General features: G+C 58.9%; 8 protein-coding genes across 8 annotated transcripts; 3 read left to right on the forward strand and 5 right to left on the reverse strand.

The window, feature by feature from the left end:
- Positions 1 to 157: 157 nt before the first annotated feature.
- PSEUBRA_001452 (Apoptosis-antagonizing transcription factor, C-terminal) lies at positions 158 to 1,825 on the reverse strand (the record flags this gene model as incomplete). The annotated part of the gene is made up of 1 exon (XM_016434699.1): positions 158 to 1,825. One exon carries the CDS (start codon positions 1,823 to 1,825, stop codon positions 158 to 160), a length of 1,668 nt encoding a protein of 555 aa, XP_016293745.1.
- Positions 1,826 to 2,134: 309 nt separating this feature from the next.
- PSEUBRA_001453 (Nucleoporin, NSP1-like, C-terminal) lies at positions 2,135 to 4,210 on the forward strand (the record flags this gene model as incomplete). The annotated part of the gene is made up of 2 exons (XM_016434691.1): positions 2,135 to 2,240; positions 2,322 to 4,210. 2 exons carry the CDS (start codon positions 2,135 to 2,137, stop codon positions 4,208 to 4,210), a joined length of 1,995 nt encoding a protein of 664 aa, XP_016293746.1.
- A 337-nt stretch (positions 4,211 to 4,547) lies between these two features.
- Positions 4,548 to 7,154, reverse strand: PSEUBRA_001454 (uncharacterized protein; the record flags this gene model as incomplete). The annotated part of the gene is made up of 1 exon (XM_016434703.1): positions 4,548 to 7,154. One exon carries the CDS (start codon positions 7,152 to 7,154, stop codon positions 4,548 to 4,550), a length of 2,607 nt encoding a protein of 868 aa, XP_016293747.1.
- A 2,150-nt stretch (positions 7,155 to 9,304) lies between these two features.
- Positions 9,305 to 10,708, reverse strand: PSEUBRA_001455 (Ribosomal protein L2, C-terminal; the record flags this gene model as incomplete). Its single annotated transcript, XM_016434709.2, has 1 exon — positions 9,305 to 10,708. One exon carries the CDS (start codon positions 10,706 to 10,708, stop codon positions 9,305 to 9,307), a length of 1,404 nt encoding a protein of 467 aa, XP_016293748.2.
- A 426-nt stretch (positions 10,709 to 11,134) lies between these two features.
- On the reverse strand, positions 11,135 to 12,275 carry PSEUBRA_001456 (DnaJ; the record flags this gene model as incomplete). The annotated part of the gene is made up of 2 exons (XM_016434712.1): positions 11,135 to 12,068; positions 12,160 to 12,275. 2 exons carry the CDS (start codon positions 12,273 to 12,275, stop codon positions 11,135 to 11,137), a joined length of 1,050 nt encoding a protein of 349 aa, XP_016293749.1.
- Positions 12,276 to 12,619: 344 nt separating this feature from the next.
- On the forward strand, positions 12,620 to 14,647 carry PSEUBRA_001457 (GPI mannosyltransferase; the record flags this gene model as incomplete). The annotated part of the gene is made up of 1 exon (XM_016434687.1): positions 12,620 to 14,647. One exon carries the CDS (start codon positions 12,620 to 12,622, stop codon positions 14,645 to 14,647), a length of 2,028 nt encoding a protein of 675 aa, XP_016293750.1.
- A 159-nt stretch (positions 14,648 to 14,806) lies between these two features.
- On the reverse strand, positions 14,807 to 15,838 carry PSEUBRA_001458 (uncharacterized protein; the record flags this gene model as incomplete). Its single annotated transcript, XM_016434700.1, has 1 exon — positions 14,807 to 15,838. The coding sequence occupies one exon, from the start codon at positions 15,836 to 15,838 to the stop codon at positions 14,807 to 14,809; it is 1,032 nt and encodes a 343-aa protein (XP_016293751.1).
- A 597-nt stretch (positions 15,839 to 16,435) lies between these two features.
- On the forward strand, positions 16,436 to 16,894 carry PSEUBRA_001459 (uncharacterized protein; the record flags this gene model as incomplete). Its single annotated transcript, XM_059464646.1, has 1 exon — positions 16,436 to 16,894. One exon carries the CDS (start codon positions 16,436 to 16,438, stop codon positions 16,892 to 16,894), a length of 459 nt encoding a protein of 152 aa, XP_059321158.1.
- Between the last annotated feature and the right edge of the window lie 15 nt (positions 16,895 to 16,909).

A 16,909-nucleotide genomic window follows, 5' to 3' on the forward strand; every position in this document is an offset into this window, starting at 1 on the left:
CGCACTATACCTTTGCTTTGCTTTTCTGTCTTGCTACGATCTAATCCGATTATCCATTCACATACGAGTCTCAGCGATGGACACACCAGTCTGGAATGTGCTTTCGTTGTGAGAGTTATCTGCATTGCCGTCTGAGTTGGAAGTCTCATTGCATCGATCAACCGAACACGCGCAACCCATCGAGCCCCGCCTCCTCCACCTCCTCTTCCTCCTCTCCACTCTCCTCCCTATCCTCGACAAGACCCGTCGAGCTCGCTAGCTGCCTAAACAGCCGATCGATCTGCTCCTCTCCCCACCGCAACCTGTCTCCGATCGGCGGCATGAAGTTGACCAACTTCTCGTTCACCTCGTACCTCAACTTCCTGCCCTTGCTCGCCTTTGTGTCGACATTCTGCTTCTTCTTCTTCCCTCCCTGGAGACCGGTGAGCAGCATGGCGGCGGTAGCGGGTGCGGCCGAAGAGGACCTGCGTTCGATGAGATCCTTCAGCAGGGTGCTGTAGAAATCGCTGTCGTCGAACACCTCTGCGTCCTCGTCTCCGTTCTTCGAGGTGGTGAGTTTGGGCGTGTCGTCGCGAAGCACGCGTGTGCGGGAGACGAGCCGGGCCAGTCCATCTCCTGCGAGCGCGGACTGGATCTGAGCGGACGGCGTCTGGTTCACCGCCCGCAACGTCGGCGCGAACTTGTTTCCCGAACTCGTGGCGGCTGTGGCAACTTTGAGACTCCATTTATCCAACACGCTACAACGTTGGCCCTCGACCGCCTCGCTGAACGAGACAATGTCGGAGAGGGTCGCGTCGATCTGCTCGTGCGACTCGACCTCGCTCCACGTCTGCTCGGCTTCCGAAGGAGAGTCGGGCGCGGGCACGTCAAAGTCGCGCTTCCTCTTCCGCGATGCCGGCGCAGTGACAGCATCGTCCTCGGAGGAAAGTGTGGCCAGCCGTGTGCGGAGAGAAAAGAGCGTCTCCGATAGCTCCAGCAGTTGCTCTACCAATCCTATCGCCCCCTCCATCGCCCCGGTCGATGTGCGGAGAGTTTCGGAATAGGGAGAGGGGTCGGGAAGACGGTTGACATCGCGCAGGACGGATTGCGCCTTGATGCGCGTCTCGAGCGTGCGCTCGTACGTCTTGATCTGCTTGCGAACGGCTCGCCCCTTTTCGGCGTCTTCGAGACGACGCGCTTTGAGCTGCTTGGCTTGCGTTGCGGATTGGGTGATTTGCGCGGCGATGGATGCGGATGCTGGAGCGTGTGACGAGGATTCGTCGGTCTCAGAGAATGTTGATTGCGAGGAGGCCTCGTCGTCGTCGTTGTCGTCTGCGAAACGGAGCTGCTTTGTCGCTTTTGCTGGGATGCTGGCGTCGTCCTCGTCATCGTCATTGTCCGAGTCCTCTTCCTCATCTTCCGAGGCGTCGCCTTCGTCTTCGAGCCCTGATGCAACGTCTTGATCTTCGTCGTCGTCCTCTTCGTCACCATCCTCCTCATCCTCGTCGCCGTCGCCGTAGAGCTCAACACGACTGCTCTTGACGCCCTGATACCTGGGATCGCTGATTCTGTCGCTCTCGCTCAGTGCCGCCTTCTTGCGCATGTCACTTGGCCCCACATCAGCATAGTGCGCCCTTGGGTTCATGCGGTCCTCCTCTCCCTCCTCATCGTCATCCTCCTCTTCCTCGTCTTCATCATCGTCCTGGCTGTCGGAAGCATCACTGCCGTTGGTGAAAGTGGAGGGTCCGGCCTGATCAGCCTCGAGTGCTTCCGGGTCGAAGTCGACAGGTGCCGCGCTTGTCAGTGTGCCTAGCAGCGAGGCTAGCGATGCGCTCTTTGGAGGCATGTTGTGGGGCTTTAGGGTGTGGTGGTGGATCTCGTCGATGAGATCGATGCGATATAGCAAAGAGGTGTGGGAAGAAGTGGACCCTTTGCAAGCCAAAAATTTCCAGGAAGAACCGCAAGTGAAATTTGGATCACGTAATCCTGATTCACGCTCGCTCCAAGGGAAGAGGACGTGCGGACAACATCCTTCGCGTCGCCAAAAAAGTACAACACCTTCGTTGCTCATCACCACCTGTCTCACTGCGCAAAAGACTCATCTACACTAGACACTGCCATTGGAAGCAAGCGAAAGATCGCGATATCTACCAACATGTCGTTCGGCGGTGGAGGATTCTCCTTTGGCGGAGGAGCCAACAACAACACTAACAACGCGGCTGGCGCTGGCGGCGCTGCCAACAAGCCTTTCTCGTTTGGGGGTGAGTCAACGACACCTATCCACAGTAAACCTCGCTCTGACCAGTATACTGACAGCTGCTCGCCTCCTTTGACATCTACAGGCGCATCCAACACGGGCGGCTCACTCTTTGGCGCACCTGCAGCATCCGCTCCTGGTGCAACCTCCTCGACTCCAGCCCCCGCCAGCGGAGGACTCTTTGGCTCCAGCACCGCTTCATCCACACCATCTGGTGGCTTCTCCTTCGGCGGAGCTGCAGCTGCCAAACCTGCCGCTCCTGCTTCGGGAGGTTTCTCATTCGGCGGTGCAGCGTCCTCCTCCACACCTGCTCCCGCCGCACCTGCTTCGACTGGTGGCTTCAGCTTCGGCGCGAGCAAACCGGCCGACTCTGGTTCAGCTCCGGCTCCTGCATCAGGTGGATTCTCCTTTGGCGGCAGCGCGGCACCTAAGCCTGCATCGGGAGGCTTCTCCTTTGGCGGCGGTTCAACTCCTGCTGCTGGCACGACGTCGACGCCAGCAAGTGGGGGTGGATTGAGCGGGTTCGGATCGTTCAAGCTCGGCGGTGGGAGTGATTCGGCCACTCCAGCTGCGGGATCAACAGCCGCGCCGGCTGCGGGTGGATCCCTCTTTGGTGGAGCATCTAAGCCTGCGACTGGCGGATTCTCGTTTGGTGGATCGTCTACGCCGGCTTCGACATCGACTGCTGCACCCGCTGCACCGGCTGCTGCCCCTGCTGCGGGAGGGTTCTCGTTCGGCGGCTCGAGCACACCTGCTTCGACTTCCACTGCTGCTCCGGCTGCGCCAGCTGCCTCGGGCGGTGGCTTCTCGTTCGGTGGATCATCTACACCTGCTTCGACCTCAACGGCTACACCCGCTGCACCCGCCGCCGCCCCCGCTTCAGGAGGCTTCTCCTTCGGCAACTCTGCATCCAGCTCTACCCCCGCCGCTCCCGCTGCCAAACCAGCAGGCGGCTTCTCGTTCGGCAACACCTCCACTGCCAGCACGACAACTCCAGCCTCGGGAGGTGAGGCGAGCAAGCCCGCTGCTGCTGCTGCTGCGCCTGCTGCCGGCGGGTTTTCATTCGGCAAGCCTGCGGCTGCACCAGCGAGTACGGCGACGACGAGTGGTGCCACCTCTGCGCCGGCCGCTGCTGCCCCTGCTCCGGCCGCGGGAGGCTTCTCCTTCGGCAAGCCTGCCACCACTGCTGCTCCTACCACCACTGCCGCGCCCACCGCCTCCACCGACGCGCCTAAACCCGCGGGAGCCTTCTCCTTCGGCGCCGCTCCCTCCACCACCACCTCAAAATCCGCCGACACCGCCACCAGCGCCACCACTGCTCCCGGGGCGCCCAGCGCGCCCGCTGCAGCGGGTGCAATCCCCACCCCCTCCCTTCTCCGCGGCAAGTCTATGGAGGAAATCCTCTCTCGCTGGTCTACCTCCCTCACCACATCCGTTACGGAGTTCACCCGTCAAGCAGCCGAGGTAGCAGCGTGGGACAAGGTCCTCCTCAAAGCTGGGGACGAGATTTCCTCCCTCCTCACCTCCCTTGCTGCAGCGGAGGAGAAGCAGGCGGGGATCGAACGGACGCTGGACTACCTCGAGTCCTCGCAGAACGATCTAGCCTACCTTGTGGGGGAGTACGAGTCCCAGATTGACACGTTGCTCCCCAACGTCACGGCAAATCTCAATCTGACCAGTGCCGACGTGGAGCGCGAACGCTCGTACGCCCTGGCCGAAACGGTCAACGGCCAACTCGACGATATTGCCAAGAACTTGGGGGCCATGATCGGAGAGTTGAACGCGACAAACTCCCCCTCTACCACCGGTGGCAACGGCGAAAAGGGCGACGGAGAGGCGTGGCAGGAAAGAGACGGATCCATCGGACAGATTGTCGCCATTCTTAACGCGCATTTGGGCAGTCTCAAGTGGATCGATGCCAGCGCGCAGGGGTTGAGAGGCCGATTGGAGGGGTTGCGTCGTGGACAGGTGTGAGTGCGATGCAGAAAGTGGCAATCGATACCGTTTCCAACTGTCGCGCGAGAGATGGACCGTGGTTTGTATGACGAGTGTGTGTCTTCCGAACGTGTGCCTGTGAAGCCTGTGTGGGGTGAAAGGGGCGCACATTGAGGCTTCCGCACCGCGTTCTCCCTCCGACGACGTCTCGTGGCGCAGCAGTTCTGCTTATCCACAGAAACGCGTGTGCTGGTGTGTTCAGAAGGATCTCAAGCTCTTCTAATGACAGCCACGGGGTGTAAAGAGTGTGTGTTTGGAGGGGTATAATACTACAAGTACAGCTATGTTGCGCATATGAAATGTCCATTGTCACTTGTCACAACCTTCCCTCGGCACCAGTGAAGAGCTCCAACGACTGCAGTTGCAGCGGTGCCAGGGCGAGAGAGAGTCTGAAGTCTGATTTGCCACCCGCATCTCCGGGCTGGCAATTCTCCTTGTCCGCCTCATCCACCGACGGCGAGAAACGGCGAGAGACGCCTTTCGAGCCACCTGCTCCACCGCCCTCATCGCCCTCCGAAGTGGCCGCAGTGGACTTGCTCTCCGCCGTGTCGTGCGAGGATACCGACGAGCCCGACATCTCTGTTGGTGAAGCGAGCGAGTCTGTTCTCCTCGCATCCCGATATGCATGGTTCGAAAGCTTGCTCTCGGCGCGCTCTGCAGTTTGCTGCGACCCGTTCTGTTGGCTGCAATCCGCCTGGGCAGCGCGCAGTTCGGCCAGGATGCGATCCACCTCGCCTTCTTCAATCCAATCCGCCCAGCGCGAAATCGAGTGGTCCGGCTGAGCGATCATGCTGTCGTCTTGACCCTCGTCGACCACCCATCCTTCATCCGCGGCAATGGAGCGAATGAAGCTGCGACGCTTGGTGGTCGTAGACGAGCGCTTGCTTCCGGTTTCGCTGTTGATCAGCGAGTGCCTGTCGAAGTGCGAAGAGCGACGTTTGTCCGCACCCGAGTGTCGTTTGCCGCTCTCAGCATCGGACAGGGCGAGCACACGCTGCACGCTCGCCCGCTTGATCTGCCGCGACTGAACTTCGTCCGGGCTGGCATCGTGCCGACCCGCAATGGCGAACGTGCTCGAGCTGGACGGTACAAGGCTCGGCAACGGGGAGGCGAAACTCGAAAAGTCGGACCAGCTCATCCGATCCCATGCGTGAGACTCGTCGTCGTTGAAGCTGAGCTCGCCTTCGAGCGTGTCCTGCCCTACGGCTTCTGATGCCTCGTCGGCGAGATTTGTCGGCGCCGGCGCGAGTGGAGACGGGTGCAAGGGAAGCGGTGACGACTCGCGAGGCGAGGATGGAAGTTTCTTTTCAGCAAAGGTCGGCGAGCTCTGGGGATGCGGTGCAGGTCGAGGCTGGGTGAAAGCGAATCTTTCGCTCGCGGGTAGATCGACGCTCATCGGCGCTGTGATGTTGCACGAAGGCTCAGGAGCGTTCGACAGTGTAGGCTCCGATCCACGTCGAGCGCCGGCAAAACCGCGCACCTCTGCTGCGCTCCGAATGCTCGTCCTCTTCGACGCTGACACCTTGGTCGATGCCTGAAAGACGGTCTGTTTCGCGATGCGAAGCACGGGTGTGGACGGAGACGAACCTCCACTGACGGTATCCGGAGACGATTTGTTCTCGTAAGAAGGTCGACGGTACTGCTCGTTGACGAGTGCCAGCTTTGCAGCTCGCTTCTGCTCTTTGGCCTGCGCCTTTTCCTGCGCCTTGCGCGCTTTGAGGTCGTGCAGCCGCACGAGCTTGTTGACGCGCTCGAGATCTTTGATCAGCGCGAGTTCTTCTTTGGCTTTGGCCTTGAGTTCCTTTTTGGACGGGACGCGAGGTGGTGACGTGGGTGTGACGGGTGGGGATGGTAGACCGCTACGCTCTTGTGTGAAGGTGGAACGAGAGGATGACGGGTCGTGGGATGAGAAGAGCAGGCCATCCGGTTGACTTGGCCTGTATGAATCGCTGCCAAAGATCGGTGCCGAAGTTGGCGTGGTGGGGGAGACGGGCAATGGCTCTGGTGTGTACGCTGACCCAGCTCCACTACTTCGCGCCGAGTCGAGGCTCTTACGTCCGAAGATGTTCGGGAAAGACGGCTTGCGGCTTCTCTTGGTCATCGACCCCTTAGGAAGGCTTGAGCCGGCGTACGAGGTCGGGCTCGCATCGGTGGGCGAGACGGTCGAGTTGCTGCTGAGGCTCGGGTCCGAGCCGCTCCTAGTCATGGTTCGCATCTCGTCCGAGTTGAACGAGATTAAGGGAGTCGGTCTGCGGACAACGCCAGCACTGCTCTTCTTGGTGATTCGATGGTCTCGTCCGCGCTCTTCAGCTGGTTCGGTGAGGATGTAGCTGCGACGCTTGTTGGGTGGGATTTGGACCTCGACGATCTCCTCCTGACCCTCTTCCTCGCAGCCGGTGACGATGACGTCGGGGATGCTGAAGTGCGAGCGCTGTCGAGAATGTTTAGTTGTGTGGGAGGTGTCGATACGGATTTGTGGGGGAAGTGGTGCTGAGCGGGGACCGCTGAGCTCAGGAAATGCGAGAATCGTGTTGACGGGGTGGACCTTGCGAGGGACCGAGTCTGCTCGAGAGCGTCGGTATCGGCGTGCGCTATCGTGTTGATCCTCCGAGGTCATATCCCAGTCATAGTTGCGGGAGAGGTCGGCGGACTGTGGATACTGCACGTGGACCGGAACGACATCCGGCATGGTATCGCTAGTAGCTTGACGAGAGCTTCGCACAATGCGAGAGGTGGAAGACGAGATATCCCGCGAGGGTCGACGCGGAGCAGATGGTTCGTCCGAGGTGAAGTCGTTTGAAAACGCATCATGAACGGTATGGCTGATGGGAGGTGAGGCGGTGGACTTTGTTGACGGCTTGCCCAGACGGAAGAGGGAGAGCTTGGACTTCTTTGGCTGCTGTTCTCGTAGCGCGACGACCATGTTGGCGATGTGTATGCTGTGTTGTCGGGTGTGATAAGGATGAGGGTGGTCGATGTTGGGATGTTAGATGAAGCAATGCAAGGTGGTGGTCATGTCGAGTCTGTCGGAATGGTGGTGTGTAGCTGCTTAGCTCTGCCGTCGCGCAAAGTGACGAAGATGTGCTGGCGCCGCTGTTCGAATGCTTGATGACAGTGGGAAGGGTCAGAGCGAGACGTAGGAGTGGCGGGGAAGAGGTGCGTGTGCAGAGGAAGAGGCCTGAGCTTGTCCGGAAGATGAGGTCCAGTAAGGAACAAAGAGAGGCTGCAGCTGTAAACCTAACGCAAGTGGGGGGTGGGGGGTATGACCTTTGAACGGTGAGAGATTAGACTGGAAGCGACGTCGAAGGGTCGAGCTTGAGCACACGCATGTTGCAGCTGACCTCTTTCCTTTGACAGCTGAGAGAACAAAGTCACAATCTCAGACGCAGAAGCATGCCAGATCTGTGCTTCAACAAGGAAGGCTTGCCTTGTTCTATTTTCTATCCGAAACACGGCTGCTGCTGTCGGAAGAGCCGCCTGCTTCGATGCAAGTGTGACTGACTGTGCTTTCGCGGGGAACAGCAGGCGTGGAAAGCGTGTGCGTGCGTGTGTGTGGCATGCAAGCTGCAAAAGAAAGTGTGTGCATCTGCGGAGTTTGAGGCGGCAAGTCACAGCGTGCAGAAATCGGAAGACTCGGTTGGGCGTGTTTTTGTTTTTTTCTCCTGGCGAGGGTTTCAGTGTTGGTTGAATCGATGATGAGCTGGCTGGCCCAGAGATTCTCACTCGACTCGCCAAACAACTCAAAACCTCGCTTGCAGGCAGTACACGATGGGAGCGACATGTCAACTCAGGCTTGCTGTCGTGAGCATCCAACACAAGCCCAATGGCAGGCCTTCGCTTCTGTGCGCGTGTCACACCAATTGGGTCGGTCGGATAGCTATGGTTGCGCCCTCGCGTGACTTTGGGGGTAACAATGGACGCTGACCTTCCGCAAACGTGCCGGCTGCACATACTGTACAGCCAGCCTCGGCAGCTCGCTTTGATCGCCTTTGCCCAGAAGACGGAAAGACTTTCTGCGACAGGCTCGCGTCTGCAAGGCAACTTTCACTCGCAGACGAGAGTGGGCGCTTCTGGCAACCCCATTGTGAGCGTGTGATAGCGTGATTGCGAGTCGCGGCTGGACCGACGTCCCATGCTGGTGCATGCAACTGTATGTACGGGCCCGCTCAACCCCGCTGCCCTCGCTGCGGCGGCCGTCGTAGGCGGCCCAGCACCATTGTCCGTAGTGTTGGCAGTTGGGCAAAACCCTTTGACAATGTTTTGGGTCAGCTGATTGCAACTCCGACCGCCTGTCAAAACACGTCCAGAAATAGAGCACGTCTGTCTGGCACGGAGACAAACAGGTGCTCCCGGTGGGTTGCTGGCAGCCAAATGAAAGTGAATCTCACTTGGCCGGTCGATGTTCTCATTCTCTGTCTCCGACTTGACGAAGCACTACCCATCGCAGGATGTGGTCGTGAGGCGAAGCGGGACAGACAACCTCGACTTCAACGTTGAAGGTCCTTGGCCGTGATCCAGACCCTTTGGACGGCTGCTGGGATTCACACGTGCGGACGCGGATCGCCGTTTTTGCTGCCCACATGTGATGCTTAGGATGGACCGAGAGGTGTGAAGCACTCGCCGACACCGCCCAGGATTTCTTTCGGGCCTTTGCCGGCTCGCTGACGACCCCTTTGTGGCGTGGGATAGACAAAATGCGTCGGCTAGCCCGCAGCTCCATCCTGTCATGTTGCGTCTGTTTGCTGCACCAACACGCCCCTTCTCATTCGCACCGTAACCGCACGGGTACGCAATGCGATTCGAAGTGCACATCAGACGTACAGCTGCCATGTCTGACAGAGGCCTGCCCGCCTGCCGCCATCTCGCAGCTTCTACAAGCGAAGATTCTCCTGCGATAGCCCCGATACAACCGATCAGCCAATGGCTTCATACCCCCTAGCGTGTCACTACTGCCTCACTGAACCGTCTTCGCTATCGACGTCTGATCAAATTTCAGCGTGATCCTCGACGCTCGATGGTGGCTCATTGAAGTGTGTGATTGAATGAATGCATAACGTGTCTGCGTGTAGGCGTCTAAGGCTTGCCCAATCGCTTTCCGTTCCTCCTCGGCCTCTCTCTGACCACCATCTGGTTTCCACCCCTAGTACCCGGCTTTCTCGTCCTGGCACCCTTCGTCAGGTGTCCATAAATGCTCCTCGGGTGCATGTTACTCTTACTCTTACCTCGACCACCACCGTGCGGGTGATCGCAAGCGTTCATCGCCACACCTCTCACCTTGGGCCTCCTGCCGAGCCATCGGCTTCGACCCGCCTTGCCGAGGCGACGATGCTGGTGGTCCTTATTGCTGACGGTACCGATGGCGGCGCAGCAGGTGCTGGGGATGAGACGGACCTCGCCGGATTGCAGACGGACTTGAGCGTGCGATTCGCCTGCACCGGTGCGTGCGGAGAAGGCCACCAGCTGACCGAACGTCCCCGCTGAACGCACCATCTTGGCCGGTCCGAGCGGGTGCATCGTGATCGAGTGGATCGTTGTACCGATGGGAATAAGGTGGAGAGGCAGGAAGTTGCCCGGTCGAATGGCTTGCGTGCGGAAAATACCCAGGTCGAGCGACGAGCTGCTTGCTGATCCTGGTGCAGCTGCGGTCTGAGGTGCCGCAGGGTCCGTAGAGAGAGGAGTGCCATCGGGCGAAGAGACAATCTCGTCTACCACATTGCTCGTCGAAGTGGCCGCCTTGGCCGCGTCACCCTTGATCCCCTGTCGATAGCTCTGCACCGTGTCACCCGCCCTCAGTCCGTCAGGGGCGAGGATGTAGCTCTGCGCACCCGTCAGCTTGTGCTGCACCAAAGCAATGTGCGCACTACGACCGGGATCGTATTCGATGCGTACCACCTCCTGCTCTCCGGATTCCCAACGGTAGAAGTCGACCAATCGAATCCTTCGCCTGTGTCCACCTCCACGACCACGCACCGTCACACGTCCATGGTGGTTACGGCCCGCCGTGCTGCGCTTGGCGATCGTCAATGCGCGGACGGGTCCACCGCTGTGAAGATGCTCGTTGAGCGGCTGCCTCAACCACCGAATGGAGCGAGTGATCGGTTTGTACGTCTTGAACTGTCGATCTTTGCGCACGAACGGCGATGTCGTGTTGGTGGCTACACCCAATCGAGCAGACATGGACGATTCAGCAACGCGGCGCTTGGCGTCTTTGCGCTGCTGCTTCATCTCGGTTCTGCGTTCTTTTCGTGTGCGCTTCGCAGGTGCTCCTGATGAGGAAGGGAGTGCTGGCAGCGGGTTGCTGACGACTTGTGTGACCGAGGATGCGGCGTGCAAAGATCGAGTCTGACGCAGCGAGGCCTGCACAGCTGCTGGGACACGAGATGACGAAGGTGCAAAGGCCACCGCTGAGCTCGTCGATGCTACGCTTGCCCTCGCCAGCGCCTGGAAGGTGGCGCGGCCTAGTGCAGGCGCGAACATGATGAAGCTCGTCTGTTGACACTCTGCAACGCTGGTGACGATTGCAAGTGAGATGGTCGTGAATGTGTGATAGCGATGACGATGGCAGCAACGACGACGAGAAGCACTTTGCAATTCCAGAGGCATCTGAGCCCTCTCACGAAAAAATCCGATTCTTCCAGATCAGTCTGGGCGGCATCACGTGCGACCGACCTTTTTTGCTTTGTAATGCTCACCTGTATCCGTGGAAACTCTAACATTCGAGAAAATCCCCTCAGCCTCCTCGCCATATGTTCAAGTCGCTCAACCTCGGGTCGCTTCAGACGAAGCTTCCATGTCCAGACAGCTTGTGACACTGAAAGCTGGGCGTTACAAATACATCGCAGCAGCGCGAGAACGTGTTGCCGGATGACAGGAAGAAGGACCAGACCATACAGCTGTATAGATTCACTTCTTGCTCTTCTTCTTGGACGATCCCGCCCCTGCAGAAGACCCAGCAGAAGCGCGCTTCTTGTCACCACCCCGGTTCTCCTTGCCTCCATTCTTCCTCGCCATCATCTCGGCCTGAATGCGGTCAAACTCTTCGTCGCTGGGCCGCTTCTCCTTGACGCCTGCTTTGGCTTCGAGTTTGGCGATCATGTCGTCAAACTGCGAGACGCGGTTTTGGTTCTTGCGCTGAATCAGAGCTGCCAGTCCTGAGAGGTCGTCGTCGCCATCATCTACTTTGGCTTTCGACTTGGCGCCTTTGCTGCTCTTGGCGCCATTGGCGTCTGATGTCGCCTTGGATCCGCGAGCAGGCTTGCCCTTGCCTTTGCCGGAGCCAAAGAGGTCGTCCCAGACACCCAGCTCCTTTGCCAGCTTCTCCGCTTCCGCCGCCTCGCCCTGCGCTTTTTGACGCAACGCCTTTCGCCCCGCTTCGTCCTTCTTCGTGCGCTTCCAGGTGGCGGTCGCCTTGATGTCCCCTGCCTTGATCGCCTCGTCGATGATTTTGATGAATCTGGTTTCGTCTGCGAGGAACTCGCTGCAGGGTACATGTTCGAAGATGCCAGCGAAGTCTCCCTCGGTCTCGTTGTACGCTTCGAGGATGTCCTCCTTCTCCTCGGCAGAGTTCTGATACTTCTTCTTGAACTCGTCGAGCGTCTGCCGCGATACCTCGCCCGTCCAGAGCTCTTTGAAGTATTCATTCCAGTCGAAATCGCCATCACCCTCGCCGATCATCAGCTCCTTCGTCGAGCCTGTGTTGTCGAATTTGCGTCGGCGAACTTCGTCGGAGAGCACGGCGTAGGCAAAGCCGATCCTTTGAAATTGCTGAATGGCATCCTCGCCGCCGCCCGAGGTGGTATTCGAGAGGACTTTGTCTGGGTGGAACTTGAGAGCGAGTCTGCAGTGTGGAACAAAGAAGAGAAGGTCGATGCCGATGTCAGTGAGCTGCAAAATACAATGTGTGAGTGAGGTCGAGATGGTATGCTTACTTCTTGTATGCCTTCTTGATCTCTTCCTGCGTTGCTTCTTTGGTTACGCCGAGCGTGCCGTAGAGGTCGACGTTGCCGTCTGGGAAGAACTGCAGACCGGGATCTTCCTCGTCCATGATTGCAGTGGGAGTGTGAGTGAGGCTCGAGGCGAGTTAGCTGGTCTCTTGCTCCAAAGTCCTTGTCGGAATGTTGCGCTGAGCGAGGACGACAAGCTTGGTCGAGTGAGGAGGAAGTCGAGAATGAAGTAGGAAAGACAGGGTCTCCAAAAAGTGTCGGTCTTGTTAGCTGAGCCTCGACGCGTAAATTGCGCCCACGCGCCGCCCGCAAAGCGCAGCACACAACCTTAAAATTCCGCTTCTTCTTCTCTCGCACGGACTTCCTCCACCGACACCATCATGACCCACGTCAGCCTCTAGGAGGCGGTCTTGAAGGCCGAACATCGACCGGCGCGCTGCACAAGATGCCCACAAACGCGACCGGCCCGCAGCGATGGTGGAGCATGTTCGACCCGCGAACGCGCCATGGCCAAATCTACCTCTCTCTGCTGTCGCTCCGCTGCTTCAGCGCCTTCTTCGGCTACGGCTACATTCATCCTGACGAATGGATGCAATCTGGCGAGCCCTACTTCGGCTTCAAGGACATTGGGATAGATGTGCGGCTGCCGTGGGAGTGGATGCCTAACAACGCACTGCGTTCGTTCTCGTCGCTAAGCTCGCAATATCGGAGCCTCGACATCCTCCTCCCGTTGGTGAAGCGGCTTGGCCCTCTATCGGGTCGCTCACTATTCATGATTCAACGAGCAAATATGCTGCTGGAGACGGTGCTGGTCGATGTGATAGTGGCAGCCGTGCTGCCGCCGCAGACGGCAAGGCTAGTACACTACCTTTTTGGCATCTCGACCGCGGCAACAACGTTCCTGGTGCGACCCTTCAGCAACTCGCACGAACTCACGCTGCTCGCACTGTGCTTGCTGCAGACCCTGGCACTCTATCAGGATCGGACATGGTATCGACATTCGAATCTCGGAGGATGGCACTGGGGAGTGCTGTTCGCCACCCTTGCTGTGGACGGCTTGTTCACTCGCTTCACGTTCGCCATCTTTGCCCTCCCCGTCACGGCGTTCTTCGTGTATCGCTTCAAACAGGTCGCAACAGAGGGCTTCCATAAACCGGCGCTGCTTTCGTTGGCAATTGGTGTCGTGACAGGAATCGGGCTGCTCGGCAACACCATTTGTTCCGAGACCAGCTTCTATACGAGATTCGCCAACGCAACCGGCACGGAGCTAGCGAGCATGTGGGGAACCAAGTGGGTGGTCCCGCCGATCAATGCGCTGCTATACAACATGAAGACGGACAATGTAGCGCAGCACGGTCTGCATCCGAGGTGGTTGCATGTCGTGGTGAACATGCCCATGATGGTCGGCATTGCGAATTGCGTCGTGATTGCGATTCATGGGTGGCATTCCATTCGCGACACGATGGCGCCGGACCACACAATTGGGGTGGAAGACCTGATCGAGGAAGAAGAGGTGGAACAGGTCATAGAGATTGCAGATGCGCCGAGCCAGTCAGAAAAGAAGTCCACGGCATCAACGTCAGCTCGGGCCGTCGAACTCGTCGACACGACCGAGAAGGCGGATGAGAGCGCGATGCCATCGACCTCAACGGATGCGCCCGCCTCAACACCATCACCACCCGAGACCGCCCTCGCATACATCGACGTCTCCCGCCTCACCACCGCCCTCTGCCTATGCACGATCCTCTTCAGCCTCCTCATCCTCTCACTATCGCCGCATCAAGAACCGCGCTTCCTCCTCCCCCTCGCTCTCCCCTCGACCATCCTCATGGCGCTCGCCTTCCAGTCCCCTTACTTTACCGTCCGTCCTCGCTTCACCCGCATCCTCCTCATCCTCCACGTAGCGCAACACATCCTCCAACTCCTCCTCTTCTCCTTCCTCCACCAAGCGGCGCTCCTCCCGACGCTCTTTCACATCGACCATTCCCTCTCTCGCCTCCCTTTGACGGGAAACGCGCTATTCGATCGCTACGAACATCATCTACTCTACCGCACATTCTCCGTGCCTCTCCATCTGATCCCACGCAAAGGACGCGGCATGTTTCCTCGCGTCGAACACTACGATAGCTCCACGAGCCCAGCAGGCTTGCTCTACCCCGCCGGATGGGCGTGCGATGACACCTGGCTCTATGCGCCCAGTTGGGTGGTGGCCCAGCTTCAAGAGGCCGCCGAGAAGGGAGGGAATGTGGTGCTGATCAAAGAAAGGGTCTGGACAGGACATGTCGATATGGATCATTTGCCAGAGACGTTGGCGCTGGTCAAGAAAATTGGCTGGACAGAGGCGTTTGCGATTCACAAGTTGCATGTGCGGTGCAGTCGCACCGTCGTCAAAGAGACAGAGGAGGTGGCTCAGACAGCGACACACCAAGAAACGGAGGACAAGGCTCACACAGCGTTACATGCAGAATTGTAAAGAACAATGATTCAACGCCTGGTATTGATGGCTTGAGTCGAGTCAAGACTGCATTTTGGGTGCAGTGTGCGTAGTGCCTCCCCAAGCTCTCCCAACTCTGCCAGCTCCTCCGGCTCCCCAACAAGCCCAATATCGCTGGCCTTATTCTCGTTCTCCCCTCTAATCCCAAACCAACCTCCCGTTCAGATCAACACTAGCCTTGGCACTAGTCTGCTTCCCCGCTCCGGGGACACTCTGCGGGCTGGGCCTCTTGCTCACCTCCCTGGCTTTGGCCGCCTCGGTGGCCTGCTGTCTCCTGTGGTTGGCCAGTCGTTCGGCCTGCAGACGGTCGGCTTCTTCTTTGGCCGCTTTTTTCGCTTGGGTCTTGTTCGCGTTGGAGCGCTGTTTTTTCGTCTCTGCCTCCACGGGACCATTTGGCTTGGGCTTGGGGGAGGAAGAGGCGATGGTCCAGCCGTTTGCCGAAGGCTTGGAAGCTTTAGTCGGAAGCCGGCGAACGGACGAGGTGGTGGCGTCGTCAGGGAGGGCGGCGAAGGGGTTGGTGGATGCGATGCTCTTCGTACCGTTGGTGCTTGCACTGGCACCGTTGGGCTTCGCGGCAGGAGTGGATGTGGTGAAGGTGCCGCCGACCGAAGACCAGCCGTCATCCTGCTCTTTCTTGGACAATTTGGGTTTGGGCGCGTCGACCTCTGGCGCGGGGATGCGCGCAACGCTGCTGTAGCCAGCGGGGAGCGCGTCGACGTCCGCATCGCGCATATCGCCGAGGGAGGCGGTGAAGGCGGTCTGCGCCGCGTCGGCCCGCGAGCGAATCGTCTCGTTGTTCAGCGCGGGAGTCGTTTCCGCTACCTCTGCGTAGGTGTCCGCATCTTCCTCTTTCGCTGCTGCGGTCGGGGCGGGCTGCGACGGCGCCTTAGACTTCTTCTTGTTCTTCTTCGACGCGGTCGATGCAGGTGCCGGAGCCTCGACAGCAGCGGGCTTCTCCTCGACCTTGATCGGTTCAGGCGCGGGTGTCGGCGCTGCAGTGGTAGTGGCAGCCTTCTTCTTGTTCTTCTTCTTGCTCTTCGCTATTGATCCCGGCTGCGCCTTGTCTGCAGCAGCGAGCTCCTGCTTGGCCTGCCTAGCCTTGCTGCGCAGCACCACATGGATGGTGAGTCCGGCCGCTAGACCCAAAGCGAAGATCTTGGCCGAGTCCATCGTTGCTCCAGCTCGAATGTATGACGTGAAGGGAAGAAAGGAAGCCCAGTTCTGCGGGTGTTTGTGTGTGTGAGCAGAACTCGTCTGACGTGGCAGAGCGAGGCGCGAAATGAAGCGTCGTCCGATGATCGCCCGAAGTGGTTTGTATGTGGGTGGTTGTTCGGTGGAAAGCGAGGTATGAGGCAGGCTCGAGCGGGCGCAGGAAGAAAGTCGACGCACCGCATTGACCGGCGTGTATGTGCGTGCACAGTTTGTGGGCGCAAGACCGGCCATCTTGCCGCAAAAGGATCGACGGCGTGCTCGGCTGGGTGTGTCCCTTTTTCGCTTCTCGCGCGACTTTGCTTTTTTCGGATTGTGTTAGACTGAAGATGGTACGAGAAGCAGGAAAAAGAAAGGCGGCTAAAGGGGATGCTGCAGCGTGACGCCAGCTCGGCGCTTACTAGCCGGCGCACCTTTTTTTTCATAGACTCTTGGCATCTATTTTCCTCGTCCCAGCATCGTTTGTCTGCCAACCTCGAACACTCCCACCATCGCACGTCCTCATATTGACGGCCCGCATCACCCACCGCCCGAACACGCACAAGCGGAAGCAGCATCATGGTCCGTCTCGCCCCGCTCTCCTCCCTCACAACGGCCCTCCTCTGCCTCTCCTTCCTCCTATCGGCATGGGCACAGACCAGCAGCATCTCTCTCACCTCGACCGGAACACTCTCCTCGAACACCTCTTCCACTTCTTCCTCAAGCAGAACGACGGATGCGGCGGTGACGCTGGGTACGCTGCTCACCTTTTCACTGAGCTCGGTTGCGACCTCTTCCACTTCGAGCTCGGGCAACTCGAGCAGTCTTGCGAGTAGCACGTCGAGCATCTCGAGCACGAGCATGACGAGTATGTCGAGTATTTCAAGCACAACGAGTCTGCCGCCGCCGACGAGCACGACCAGCGCCGCTGTGAATGCTGCCCTCGCCCCCGGGTTGGCGTGGGAACAGACCCACCTGGTGCTTCCGGCCGCCTCACTGGCCGTCGTGCTCGTTAGCAGTGTCGCCTTCCTTCTCTAGATCTCACACACATCA

The sequence above is a fragment of the Kalmanozyma brasiliensis genome, assembly GCF_000497045.1.
Source record: "Kalmanozyma brasiliensis GHG001 unplaced genomic scaffold PSEUBRA_SCAF14, whole genome shotgun sequence".
NCBI classification, from domain to species: Eukaryota; Fungi; Basidiomycota; class Ustilaginomycetes; order Ustilaginales; genus Kalmanozyma; species Kalmanozyma brasiliensis.